Below are 14755 nucleotides of genomic sequence, written 5' to 3' on the forward strand. Positions count from 1 at the left end.
CTGGGAGACGCTAAGGACTACATCTCACTTCCTGGCAGAATGCTAATGTTCACAGATTTAATAGCTTCCTTGAATGATTGAGATCTGCTACCAAAAGCACAGTGCCTACAAATCTCCTTTATTTGACACCACTGTATGCTTGATATGTTGTTAATTACCAACAGTGACTGTTTCAAAAGACCAAGTTTTTCACTTAGCCCTAGGGGGCCTTCTGGCAAGGGAGACTCGATCTCACCCCACCCCCACCCTGATCCAGACCCTCCCTGGAGCCTGGCTACCACCTCGCACAAAGGCAGAAATATCGTTCAATTCACACTGTAGTTACCTGCAAACTGTAGTTCAAGTCTCAAACACACCAGAGCACAAAGAGAAAAATCCAGCCTGATTTGGACATGAGATTTTTGTAATTCGTCTGAATCCTCACCTAGGCTACCAAAACCAGTGGCCAAACCTGAGGTTATCCTCCCCAGGTGTTTTCCCAAGCCCTTGATCCTCAAGAATAATCTTTTGATGGTGAGGCCAGCAACCAACACTCTGGTCTCAAAGGGAGGTATCTGCTTTCTGGGTTCTTTTACTCCCAAACGCCTAACCCTCCTCCCATGGGAATGACGGAGATGTCAATCAATCTGACCTATCAGGTGGTTATGCCAGGATTCACTATCTCAGTGGAATGACACCATTAGCCACCCAAGCTGGGTCAGTCACAATGGAGAGGAGTAAGGAGGGTCATCCTTGACTCATTCCTCTCCCTCATTCCCTTTATCATGTCAATGAATGAGTGCTGATAATTTCACTATAGTTACCTCCATCTATACTGTCACTGTGCTGGTTCAAGCATTTATCAATCTTCTCAAATACTATAAGAGCCTTCTCATTTCTTTTTTGTCTACAGTCCCAATATCCCCAATCCATTTCATTTGTGGCTGCCAGAATAATCTCTCCAAAACAAACAAAAAACCCTGATGACATCACATTTATGTCAGTTCAAAATTCTGCAATGACCATCATGGATATAGAATAAAATAAAAACTCCTTGGCATGGCATAAAGGTAACTCAAGATTTAACTCCTGCCTAATTGCTTCACTTTATCTCCTGCAAAGATTGTTTTACAAACACACTTTAAGGTTCAGCAATAATGAAAAATCATAATCCTTCTGCATGGAATCTCCTGCAAGTCCCTCTCTACCCCCTTTTCCCCTTTATTATTTGACAAACTACTACTCAACCTTTTGTTCTCAGATCAAGCATCATCACCTCTATGAAGTCTCCCTGATTTCCCCAGGCTTAGGTGTTTCTTTTCCTTTGCTCCCATTGCTTCTTGTATTATACAGATCTCCATTATCGTTTTTGTGGATGTGTGTGCGTGTCTGTCTCCTACAGTACCCTGCATACCATAGCGGCAGGGACTGTGTCTTTTTCTCTTTTAAAGTGTCTGGTACATAGGGATGTTCAATAAATGGTGAAATGATAATATCACTAATTATTAGTTCAACAAATATCTTCTGAATACTTGTACTTTATATGAGTACTTTATATTGAGTATACATTTTATATGCATTACTTTTCACTCTTACACAATTTTGGAAGATTTTATAGATGAGAACACTGAAGATCAGAAAGGTTAGGAGACTTGTGTAAAGCTCAACTAGTAACTGCAGTACTAGGATCTCCCCACTGCCACCTCTGGTCTTTCTAGAAAGAAATAAAGCCTCTTTCTATAACATCTTTTTTTTTAATGTATTTATTTTTTATTTATTTTATTTTTGGCTGTGTTGGGTCTTCGTTGCTGCGCACGGGCTTTCTCTAGTTGCAGCGAGCGGGGGCTACTCTTCACTGTAGTGTGCGGGCTTCTCATTGCAGTGGCTTCTCTTGTTGCAGAGCATAGGCTCTAGGCACACCGGCTTTGGCAGTTGTGGCACGTGGGCTCTAGAGCGCAGGCTCAGTAGTTGTGGCTCACGGACTTAGTTGATCCACGGCATGTGGGATCTTCCTGGACCAGTGCTTGAACTTGTGTCCCCTGCACTGGCAGGTGGATTCTTAACCACTGCGCCACCAGGGAAGCCCCTCTTCCTATAACATCTTAAATCATTTTTCTACTAGTTTGTCATCCCTGTAACCATAAACTGGTCCTTTACTGATGCCTTTAATATCAAAGAACTAGACCTCTTATAGGTCTCAATCCCTTTTATTTGCAAGTTCACAGCAAAACAAACAGGCATACAATCTATATTACTAGAACTGGAAGATCATAAAGCCTAAATCCTACACATCCTAGACTTGACCTTTTTATGCCAGGCATGTGATTCTCCCCTCTCTAGATTTTTAAAACACCTTTATTGAGCTATATAAATAATATATAATTATTTATATATAAATAACTATATATTATTATATATAATTCATCCATTACAGCATGATTGATTCATCCCTTTAAAATGTACAATTCAATGGTTTTTAGTATATTCACATATACTAAAATGATGCAACCATCACCACAGTATAGTTATAGAAAAAAATTTTCATTCCCAAAAGAAACCCCATACCCATTGCCTAGCTCTAGATTTTTAAAGAAATAGTTGCCCAGGTGCCAGTCGTTGAGGAAGATTTTTTCTTCAGATGACTGAAATATCTTATGTCTTCCTTACAATGCTCTCCTAGAGCTATTCTATATAATATTTTAAGGTTGGGAAATAACATCACAGAATGTTTTAAAGTTCGGTTTGGCCCAGTAAGGCTGGCTGCTGGTTCTGTGAACACCAGAATAACACTTTGCTTCAAAAACATGCTAACTGATAGACTGGCAGGTCCTAGGGCAATGCTTTGCAAATTCGTCTTCACACTGAGATCACTTGGGGACCTTCAAAAAATACTGATGCCTGTGTCCCATCTCAAGAGATTATGCTTTAATCCATCTGGGATGTGGCCTGGGCTTCAGAATTTTTAAAAGGTCCCTAGGTAATTCTGGTGTGCAACCAAGTTTGAGAACATTGTCCATGGGAAAATGCCAGTTGTTTTCCAGTCTGACCAGAAAAGCAGCAGCTGCTTCTCTCTGGCTTTCATCCTTCCTTAGCCTTTCCATCTATGCCTCTACTTTGTCATCTTTGACTGTCTCCAGGTTTGTTCATTTCTAAAGTGTGTTTAATTAAGATTTGGAGTGGGTTAAGAACTAATAAAAAATGTTAGTCATAGCTAAGAATTTTTTAACACCTTTGATACACTAGGCACTGTGTGTATATTATATCATGCACTAATGTTATAAAACCCTTGTTACTCCCTTTTTGCATATGAAAAAGGGTCTAGAAAAGAGATTAACTTGGCCATGGACTCATAGATGGTAAGTGTCTAACTGCCAAACCCAAGGCTTGATAGCAATAATACACTTATTAGTAACAAAGTAACAGTTGTTCTCCCACAAATGGAAGTGTTTAATTTCACTCCAAAACAAAGACCTGCACACCATCCTGAATAAATGAAAGCTTTATCTTTTTCTCAGGATATGAATTTACCTACCTTTCACACTATGTGTATACCCAAGACAAATGATGAAAGGATAGGAAACAACACTTTGGGCAAGAAGAACTTTCATTTTGTACTTTATGTTCTTCCGGATTGTCTGGATTTATCTTCAAAATAAATGATGACTATGATTACTTTTACTTTGATAATGAATGGTGGTTACCTTTGGATCTGGAGAATATAATTTGTTTTAATTTTTTTCTTATACTTTTACATATTTTCCAAATTTTCTATAATGCACATGTATCACTATCATAAAATTTTTTGTGAGTAATGTCCACCTAATTTCCAGCACTGTGCTTGAAATAAAATTTAAAGGACCCTAGAATTTAATTTCTTTCATAGAAAGTCATCTGAGAATGAGGTACAGGATCTGTGTAGTCAAAGGAAAATTATCAGGAAACCATTAGCTTTAATGCAGATGTGGCAATCATTTGAAAGATGGACAGATGAGGTAGTTTTTATATTCCTAGCAGCTGCCACTGGTTAGAGGTATTCATCAGCTTGTACTCAATGCAGATGACACCAAGCTAAGCTCTTGAGTGCTGAGATGGTGAGTTATAGCTTAATGGCCCTTTAGCAGGATTGGTTAGTTGCTATGGCAAGTGAGTACTGAGGGTGTGAATTGTGTCCACAGATGAGTCAATTAACTCCACACTGTGTGGGACCACAAACCACACTCTAGCCGGGCCATCCCCTCCCCCAAAGGCATGACGTTTGATCTGGCAAAGGCCAAGTGAAAATGTGGATGCATCATTAGGAAAACATCTTGATCACTGAAAATAAAGGCGGCTACATACTTTCCTGAAACTGAGGCAGGAATCAAAAAGCATTAATATCATTCCAGGATGACTTGCTAACCCTTACCTGTCCGGGAGGGGAGCTCTCTGCACCCAACACTTGCCTATAGAACACTGGATCGAGGCTCCGCAGAGTGTTCTGGCGGCTGGCCAGTGGGCTGGCGGCACCAGGTTTCTTCAGCAGCGGGTCGCTGCGTCTCGAGTCAGTGGTGAGGTACACCTGATGGTAAAGGTGTGGAGGCATCAGGCCTCCCCGCACGGCGTCCGCGTGCAGAGAAGGCCCTGGTGTTCGGTACAGGGAGCTCACGGGCGCTCGGTATAGGTCCCTGGACTGCTTCCATTTGTAAACTTTGAATACGATCACTCCCAACACTGTGACTGCAAACCCCACTGAGACCAGGATTAAAGAGAGAAGTAGATAAAAGGTGAGATTTTTATTCTGCTCCCTGGGGGCAGAGCCGGAGGGGAACTCAGCTCGGGCTTCAGGAGATTCCTCGATTACTGACACAGTCAGGGTCGCGGTGGTGGACAGCGATGGCTCCCCATTGTCTTTGATCAAGACCGTGAGAGTCTGCCTGGGCGAATCTGTATCCTGGACTGGGCGGGCAGTGCTGACTTGACCCGTGTGAAGTCCCACAGCAAAAAGGCTCTGGTTGGGGGCTCCCAAGAGGCTGTAGGAGAGCCAGGCGTTGTGCCCTGCATCCGGGTCCCAGCCTACCACACGCGTGACCACGTGGCCTGCGGAGGTACCTCGAGGCAGCATCTCTACCGAGCTCTGGCCAGGCCGGGGGTATAGGACCTGGGGGGCATTGTCATTGCGATCAGTGACAAATATGTTCACGCTGATGTTGGTGGACAGGACAGGAGTGCCCCCATCGCTGATATGAGCTGTTAATTCGAACGCCCGCCGATCCTCATGGTCCAGGGGCACTACGGATGATACGACGCCACTGTCACGATTTATCGTGAAATAGCGACCCACTAGCCCTATTTCAGCTCCTTGCTCCAAGAGAAAGAAGGAAAGGCGAGCATTCTGCGGGGCGTCAGGGTCCCAGACACTTAGGTTTAGTATTGGAACACCGGGGAGGTTATTTTCCTCAACGTAAACATCGTAGGAAGACTGGGAAGATTGTGGAGGGTTGTCGTTGATGTCGGACACTTGCACCTGCACTGTCGTGAGGGCTGAGAGGGAAGGGGTTCCCGCGTCTCGAGCCGTGATGCTGAGGTTGTATTCTGGCACAGTCTCCCGATCCAGGGCTGCGCTGGTTTTCAAAGTAAAGTAATTCTTGAGGGAAGATGTAAGGCTAAAAGGGAGACCTGGTGGAACCTCGCAAGTCACCAGCCCGTTCTCCCCAGCATCCAGATCGGTAACACTGAGCAAAGCAATGACAGTTCCTAGGGGTGCATCCTCAGGGACTGGGCTGTACACGGAGGTGACTGTGATCTCTGGGGCATTGTCATTTACATCCACAACCTCTACCAAAACTTTACAATGTGCTCCCTCAGGATTGGCGCCCTTGTCTTTGGCCTGTATGTAAATCTCATGGAGTTTGGCGTCTTCGAAGTCCAGTCGACCCTTGACTGTCAGCACCCCAGTTACAAGGTCTAAGGAGAATAGTTCCCGCACGCCAGCGCGGTTGTGGCTGCCGAAGGAGTAAATGATTTCGCCGTTGGGGCCTTCATCCAGATCCGTTGCATGGACTTGCACAACGCGAGTGCCGGGGGGTGCATCCTCCAGGACGCGCGCCCGGTACAAGGACTGGTTGAAGGTGGGCGCATTGTCATTCGCGTCCAGCACGACGATTCGAATAGGAAGGCTGGCCGAGCGAGCCGGAGTTCCTCCGTCCAACGCTGTCAGCACCAGCTGGAGATCTGGTTCTCGCTCCCGGTCCAGGGCGCGCTCCAGCACCAGCTCCGCGTACTTGGTGCTGTCTTCCCGCGTCTGCACGCGAAGCGCAAAGTACTCATTTCGGCTCAGTTCATAGGTTTGTAAAGAGTTGCTTCCCACATCTGCATCGTGCGCGCTCTCGAGCGGAAAGCGCGTCCCCGGCGCCACAGCCTCGCTAATCTCCAATTTCATTTCCCGGGTAGGAAAAGAGGGATTGTTGTCGTTGATATCCTGGATCACCACTTCCGCGCTGAACAGCTCTAGCGGCCTCTCCACTACCAACTCCAGAGTTATGGTGCAGGAGGGCAGCGTCCCACATAGCTCCTCTCGATCCAGGCGGTCGTTCACGAACATCTCTCCCGTCTCCCAGTTCACCTCAAAGAACCTTCGGCTAGCTCCGGACACCACCCGGAGCCTGCGGGCTGACAGGCTGCCGAGATCCAAGCCAAGGTCCCTAACCACGTTTCCCACCGCGAAACCCTTCTCTCTTTCCTCCAGGATCTCATAGCGAATGACGGCGGCGGAAGCCTTATGCAAGGCACCAAGAAGAAGCAAAACTCCCACCACTCTCCCAGTGCTTACCAGTCCACTTCTCCAGGCCTCTGGGACCATCTCACTCAAAGGCAGTTCCTCTTAGCGGGGTCCAGATCGGCCCGGCTTCTTCCCTGAGAAACTTTCAGCGGGTTAACGCTCGGGCGCTGGGCTCCGAGTCGGACATGGCTTTCTGGATGCCGTGATTTGCTCACCGGCTATTCAGTCTCTGCCTCATCCCGCGGCGCCAAGAGGGGACGGGCCGGGGCCAGATCTCCAGCTTCTTCATTGGCCGACAGCGGCACGCAGAGTCCCAGCCAATAACTGCACGAAAAATGCGCCCGCGCCCGGCTCTCTTTGCGGGACCAGCGCTAGCGCCAGGAACTTCTTTCCTTTGGCTTCTTTCCAGAGTTTACAGCCAGAGCTCCTTGGCAGTATCCGCGCATCGGAAACCCACCTTAGCTGTAAAGCTAACTACAGGGTGATGGAGATGGCCTTTCTGCGAGTCTTCAAGCCGAACTAAGGCCTATTAAACACTTCAACCGCTGACTTTAATCCCAAGAAGGGGGTTCAAACCAAACCGAAAACGACACAACGTTATCTGGTTTGTCGGAGGACTAGGTAAAACTTACCTAGCTGGACCATATTGTGGCGAGGCATTTAGTATTTCTGTGGAGGTGTTGATAATTTCAGTTATATCTTTACCAAATGAGACTGTAGAACTGTGGGTCACTTCCTCAGTAGAGAAAATCTACAGGAGCTACCAGCTGTTTGGTTTAACTTTGTTTTATGAAATTTAAAAGTACAATTCAGATTTCTTTTTAAATTGGATGTTGTTGCTTAGTTCTTATTTCTTTTCTTTTTTTTTTTGCGGCACGCGGGCCTCTCACTGTTGTGGCCTCTCCCACTGCGGAGCACAGGCTCAGGACGCGCCGACTCAGCGGCCATGGCTCACGGGCCCAGCCGCTCCGCGGCACGTGGGGTCCTCCCGGACCGGGGCACGAACCCGTGCCCCCTGCATCGGCAAGCGGACTCTCAACCACTGCGCCACCAGGGAAGCCCAGTTCTTATTTCTTAACAACCAGGGAGCAATGTGAAATTTTTCTATTCTGTTTGTCCCAACAAAGCATAACCTCAATCAGAGAGCATCTCTAAAGTTTCCCTTTACTTGATCAATTTGCTTCTCAAGATCATATGGCATACCACAAAGAGAAGTTGCATTGCTAATAAAAGATAATACCCCCTCTTCACTCCCCTCCCCCCCAAAAAAAACATAAAAGAAAAAGAAAAAAGACCAGGTTTTATTTACCACCTGGGACCTTTATAAAATGATTGGGATGTCAGAAATACAAAGCCTTTAGCCACAGAATAAAGAGCCTGAAGTTTTCTGCATTTAGGATTGTAGTCAAACAAAATAGTAATGATTAGGATAATGAATAAGAGAGGCAGCTATGATATAAGTTAGAACTGAGTTGTACATCCTTAGACAAGAAACTACCCTCTAAGGGTTCCTGAGTTCCTGTCTTATTAAATGAATAAGGCAGATAACATCCTGGCACATAGTAAGTCTTAATTAATGATGCACATCACCCCATTAGATACTAGATGTAAAGACCCTCATACTATTTCTGTACGCTTATCTTGGACACCACTTTGGTTGCATACAGTCCTTTCTGAATTTTAACTGAACCTTGAGGAAGGGTGGTAGGCAGAGAGGTTAGATAGGTATATAGGAAGTAAGTATATATAGGATATTTATTGAAGAGATGAAAAGCCATATTTGACCTATGTCCTCAATACTTTCTCTCTTAAAACCTCCAGTTTTAAATACTCAAATTTGACAATTGTCCATACCACCAAGAAGGCTGATAGGTGTTAGAAGATTAGAATATAGAATTTAGAACATATATAGTAGCCCAGCCACTTGCTACTCAAAGTGTGAGCCAAGGACCAATGGCATGGGCATCACCTGGGAGCTGTTAGGAATGCAGAAATGCCCCACTCCAGACCTAGTGAATCAGAATTTGCATTTTAACAAAAAGCCAGGGTGGGGCCTCCCTGGTGGCGCAGTGGTTGAGAGTCCGCCTGCTGATGCAGGGGATACGGGTTCGTGCCCCGGTCTGGGAGGATCCCATATGCCGCGGAGCGGCTGGGCCCGTGAGCCATGGCTGCTGAGCCTGCGCGTCCGGGGCCTGTGCTCTGCAGCGGGAGAGGCCGCAGCAGTGAGAGGCCCGCGTACCACAAAAAAAAAAAAAAAAAAAAAAAAAAGCCAGGGTGATTTAAATGTACATTAAAGTTTGAGAAGCACTGATCTAGTAGGTTTTTCAGACATACCAATTTATCAATCATTTTTTTCCCTATTCACCATCACCTGATTGACATTCTGGTTTTCAAAAACTAGCTTTTAAAAGCTGAAGTAGTTTTCCCTTTAACAATAAGGCCCATAGTTTTCCTAAGACCTCTTCATAAGCTAGCAGAACCCTCCTTGGATCCATTGTTTACAGTAGCAAGAGTGATCTTAAAATTTTAATTGAATCAGACGATTCTCCAGCTCAAAACTTCTCAGCAGCATCTCACTCACTACTCTTGAAATAAAATACCAAATCCTTTGCATAGTATCCAAGTTCTCAAGCCTTCCCCTTCTCTCAATATTTTATTACACTGCTTTCAGTGTGGTCTGTCAACCAAGCTCTTCATGCTTTTTTCTCCTAGGAAAGCTTCTTTCCCTTCCTTCCCTTTGCTTTTGCTTATTTCTACAAATCTTTCAGTTCTCAGCTTAAATGTTGTTTCCTAATAGAGGTCTTCCTTAGGCCCCACTTAAAACCAGGATCCTTTGTTATGCTCCCACAGAGAACCTTATATTTTCCTTTATTGAACCTAGCACAATTTAAAATTTTATAATTATATTTTGTTTAAGCATAGTGCCTGCCTCTCCCACTAAAAAAATAAAGCTGCAAGAAGGCAGAGACCATGCCTGTTTTGATTATCACTTGCCTCCTCAGTGACTAGCACAGTAGGCACTTGATGCTTAATTTTTCCCAGCTTTATGGAAGTATGATTGACAAACAAAATTATATAAATTAAGGTGTACAACATGATGATTTAATATATGTATATATTGTGAGATGATCAACACAATATAGTTAACACATCCATCACCTCACCTAGTTACCATTTTTTAAGGTGTGTGGTAAGAACCTTTAAGACCTACTCTCTTAACAAATTTCAAGTTACACTACAATATTGTTAACTATAGTCACCATGTTGTACATCGGATTCCAGAGCTCATTCATTTTTATAACTGAAAATTTGTACCCTTTGACCAACATCTCCCCATACTTAAGGCTTATTAATATAGCAATCTTTATGCTAATGGCATAGTAATCATTAAATGCAGTAAGGACTATATATATTCGTGTGTATCCATTTTCCCTAGGAGAAAGCATTTTTGGAAGATACAGTCAGTCTTTTAAGCTACCAGTGGTGCTAGTGAAACTATTTCTTAACCTAAAGATTTGAAAGAGAAAACATAGTTTGCCAAAGAGCCAAGCAAGGTGTGGTAATATAACTCACACTGGACATAAAACTTGCTGTCACCTATATCCAGGGGAAATGGAAGTACCAGTGTACAGGATCAATGGAATTTTCCAGTCTCTATCTTCTTTCCTCTCTGTTTTATAATTCCAAGAGAGCCTTAGATCAACAAGATGCAGCAAGCAATTTTAAAACAGAAAGTGAATCTATTATAGTGTTCAACAGTGAGGCCTTAGTGTCAAAAAGACTTGACTTCCAATACTGGACATTATACTTAGTAGCTATGTAACCATTAAGCTTTTATTTTTAACTTTTATTTTCTTTAACTATAAAATGGGAATAATAATAGTACTCCTTGACATAATCACCAGTAGTATCTCAATCCTTTATTTTAATCTTTGAACAGCTTTGTACTTACCATACAGCTCACTTGGACAATCAATGATTTTTAGCAATTTTATACATTTACACAACCAATACCACAATCCAATTTTAGAATACTCCCATCAACCCCCAAAATCCTCCATGCCTGTCTGCAGTCAATCCTTGCTCTCACCCCCGGCTTCAGGTAGCCACTGATCGATTTTCTATATAGTTTTCCTTTTTCTAGAAATTTCACAAAAAAGGGATTTATAAAATGCATAGCCTTTTGGATGCTCAACATCACTAATTATTAGAGAAATGCAAATCAAAGCTGCAAATGAGGTACCACCTCACACCAGTCAGAACGACCATCATTTAAAAGTCTACAAATAACGCATGCTGGAGAGGGTGTGGAGAAAAGGGAACCCTCTTAAACTGTCGGTGGGAATGTAAGTTAGCGCAGCCACTATGGAAAACAGTTTGGAGGTTCCTCAGAAAACTAAAAATAGAATTACCATATGATCCAGCAATCCCAATCCTGGGCGTATATCTGTACAAAACTATAATTCAAAAAAGATACATGGGCTTCCCTGGTTGCACAGTGTAAGAATCTGCCTGCTAATGCATGGGACACGGGTTCGAGCACTGGTCTGGGAGGATCCCACATGCCGCGGAGCAACTAGGCCCGTGAGCCACAACTACTGAGCCTGCGCATCTGGAGTCTGTGCTCTGCAACAAGAGAGGCCACGATAGTGAGAGGCCCGCGCACCGCGATGAAGAGTTAGCCCCCGCTTGCCACAACTAGAGAAAGCCCACGCATGTAAATGAAGACCCAACACAGAAAAAATAAATAAATTAATAAACTGCAAAAAAAAAAAACCCATACAAACCAACTACCAAATAAATAAAAGCTTCACAGTCATTTGTCCCTAAGTAAACACCTCAACTTTGCTATATAAAAAAAAAAAAAAAAGAGGGGCTTCCCTGGTGGCGCAGTGGTTGAGAGTCCGCCTGCCGATGCAGGGGACACGGGTTCGTGCCCTGGTCCAGGAGGATCCCACATGCCGCGGAGCGGCTGGGCCCGTGAGCCATGGCCGCTGAGCCTGCGCGTCCAGAGCCTGTGCTCCGCAACGGGAGAGGCCCCAACAGTGAGAGGCCCGCCTACGGCAAAAAAAAAAAAAAAGATACATGCCTCCCTATATTCATAGCAGCACTATTCACAATAGCCAAGACATGGAAACAACCTAAATGTCCATTGACAGATGAATGGATAAAGAAGATGTGGTACATATATACAATGGAATATTACACAGTATAAAAAAGAACAGAATAATGCCATTTGCAGCAACATGGATGCAACTAGAGATTATCAAACTAAGTTAGAAAGAGAAAGACAAATACCATATGATATCCCTTATATGTGGAACCTAAAAAATGGCACAAATGAACTTATCTACAAAACAGAAGCAGACTCACAGACATAGAGAACAGACTTGTGGTTGCCAAGGGGTAGGGAGAGAGAGAAGGATGGACTGTGAGTTTGGGGTTGGTTGATGCAAACTACTACATATAGAATGGATAAACAACAAGGTCCTATTGTATAGCACAGGGAACTATACCCAATCTCCGGGAATAAACCAGGAGTGGAAAAGAATATAAAAAAGAATGTAGGGCCTCCCTGGTGGCGCAGTGGTTGAGAGTCCGCCTGCCGATGCAGGGGATACGGGTTCGTGCCCCGGTCTGGGAGGATCCCATATGCCGCGGAGCGGCTGGGCCCGTGAGCCATGGCTGCTGAGCCTGCGCATCCGGAGCCTGTGCTCCGCAACGGGAGAGGCCACGGCAGTGAGAGGCCCGCATACCACAAAAAAAAAAAAAAAAAAAAAAAAAAAAAAAAAAAGAATGTATAGGGCTTCCCTGGTGGCGCAGTGGTTGAGAGTCCGCCTGCCGATTCAGGGGACACGGGTTCGTGCCCCGGTTCGGGAAGATCCCACATGCCGCGGAGCAGCTGGGCCCGTGAGCCATGGCCGCTGAGCCTGCGCGTCCAGAGCCTGTGCTCTGTGGCGGGAGAGGTCACAACAGTGAGAGGCCAGCGTACCGCAAAAAAAAAAAAAAAAAAAAAAAAGAATGTATATGTGTGTAACTGAGTCACTCTGCTGCCACACTGTAAATCAACTATATTTCAATTAAAAAAATTGTTTTAAATGCATAGCCTTTTGTATCTGGCTTCTTTCACTTAGCATAATGTCACACCCAACTCTTAACCACACCCTCAAAAATGTTCTGTCTCCAATGTCCGCATCTAATAATGGGCACTTCTAGTCTAGTCAAAAATTCCCAGGTCATCCTTAACATCTTTTTCTACATTCCAACATTTAATTCATTACCAGTCATGTCAAAGCTTACTACCTCCAAAATATACTTTGAATCTATCAATTACTTTCCCCTCTACCGCTACCACCTGAGACAAAGTCACCTTAAATACTGTCAGCTTCCTCTCTGGTCTTCTTACTTCCTCTTTTGCTTTCCCTAAACTCCATTTCACATGTGGAAACCTGAAGAATCTTTCAAAAATATATATTAAATTATATACTCTCCTTGCTAAACACAGTGCTTGGTAGCAGGACTGGCTACATAATTTGCGGGACAAGCACAAAATGAAAACAGGGACTCCCTGTTAAAAAATTACTACAATTTCAAGATGATGACAGCAGAGTATTAAACCAAATGCAGGGCCCTTCTAAGGTTGGGAACCAGTATGACTGCACAGTTCACATGCCCATGAAAACGTCCTTGCCTGGCACAGAGAAGCTCTCCATAAGTACTGCCTAATATTATTTTTAAAATACTAGGTAATTACCTAATATTATTTATTCCAAGAGGATTAATAATATCAGAAAATCTTATTCATGATACTATTAAATTAATGAATTCAAGGAAAAACATATGTATTATCCCCTAAAAGCCTAAATATCATCTAGTAATCTTTGAATTCAATCTAATTTGCCGATTTGAGGAACATCCTAAGGTCAAATTAAGGGATAATTTAAGGAGAAATTATATAAAAACAGAAAATCAATAGATCAACATGTAACACAATTCAGAGAGGTGGGATATTCAAGGATTTGGTGGAAGCTGAATGGTTTAGCCTTAATATTTCCGTGAAGTTCATCTGAAGTTTATTTATGTGAGAAAATATTTTGCATACTTTGATTTGAAAAGATGATCTATGAACCTTAAGAATAAGAAATTATTTCATTAAAATATTTTGGAACTACAATCAGTGATTTAGATGTCAAAGTTTAAGCAAAAAAAAAAAAAAAAAGAGGTTTACTTCTCCCTTCCATTTGAGTGATAATCTCTTCTAGTCTTGATCACATCAGTACTATTACTGTTTATTATACCACAAAGCTTAAATATGCCAGGAAACTACCCACAAAAAATTGCTAAATTTGTCCATATGAAAATATCCCAAGAGATCTTAAGTCTCCTTAGACAGATGAAATTTGTTTAATTTTTCCCCAGCATGCTATTATATTGTTACCTAAATTATTATCAATTTTTTGAAACAGGTAGCCTTGTATGGCTGAGTTATATTTCTAAATGAAATAATTGCCTTCAATATATAATGAAAACTTTGAGTGAGAAAGAAGTGTGACTTTCTGATCTTTAAAACCTTCTGGCAATACAGAAGTTTAGTACATGATATAGATGCAATCTCAAATCACCGAGACAAGGATGAAGTTTTTAATAAACAGTACTGGGACAACTGGATAGCCACTTAGAAAAAAAAGATAAAATTAGTTCCATACCTCAGCACACACAAGAATAAAGTCCATATAGATCAGGGATCTAAATGTACAAACCAAAATACCATACAAGTACTAGAAGAAAACTGATGGATTTTTCTACAACCTGAGTGTGGGACAAGGCTTTCTAACTATGACTCAAAACCTAAGTGCAATATAGAAAAGGACTGATTCATTTGGCTACATAAAAATAAAGGGGGAAAAACATTGCAGTGCAAAAATACCATAAACAAAGTTGAAGGCAAATGACAAGCTAGGAGAAAATATTTGTAACTTATATCTTGGACAAAGGGCTAACATCTCTAAACATATAAAT

The 14755-nt window shown here is 43.0% G+C and overlaps 3 protein-coding genes across 3 annotated transcripts in view; all 3 read right to left on the reverse strand.

Moving 5' to 3' along the window:
• Positions 1-14755, reverse strand: part of LOC307051213 (uncharacterized protein) — a gene marked incomplete at both ends in the record, with an annotated part of 134198 nt that overhangs the window by 23353 nt on the left and 96090 nt on the right. The window lies entirely within an intron of this gene.
• Positions 4340-6817, reverse strand: PCDHGC3 (protocadherin gamma subfamily C, 3; the record flags this gene model as incomplete). The annotated part of the gene is made up of 1 exon (XM_079703047.1): positions 4340-6817. One exon carries the CDS (start codon positions 6815-6817, stop codon positions 4340-4342), a length of 2478 nt encoding a protein of 825 aa, XP_079559173.1.
• The window catches only part of PCDHGA12 (protocadherin gamma subfamily A, 12), a gene marked incomplete at both ends in the record, with an annotated part of 61671 nt that continues 53870 nt past the window's right edge, over positions 6955-14755 (reverse strand). Inside the window, one exon of the mRNA XM_079703048.1 lies at positions 6955-7091. Coding sequence (XP_079559174.1) covers positions 6955-7091 — 137 coding nt within the window. The remainder of the gene's footprint in view (positions 7092-14755) is intronic.

The sequence above is a fragment of the Hyperoodon ampullatus genome, assembly GCF_949752795.1.
Source record: "Hyperoodon ampullatus genome assembly, chromosome: 4".
Taxonomy (NCBI): Eukaryota; Metazoa; Chordata; class Mammalia; order Artiodactyla; family Ziphiidae; genus Hyperoodon; species Hyperoodon ampullatus.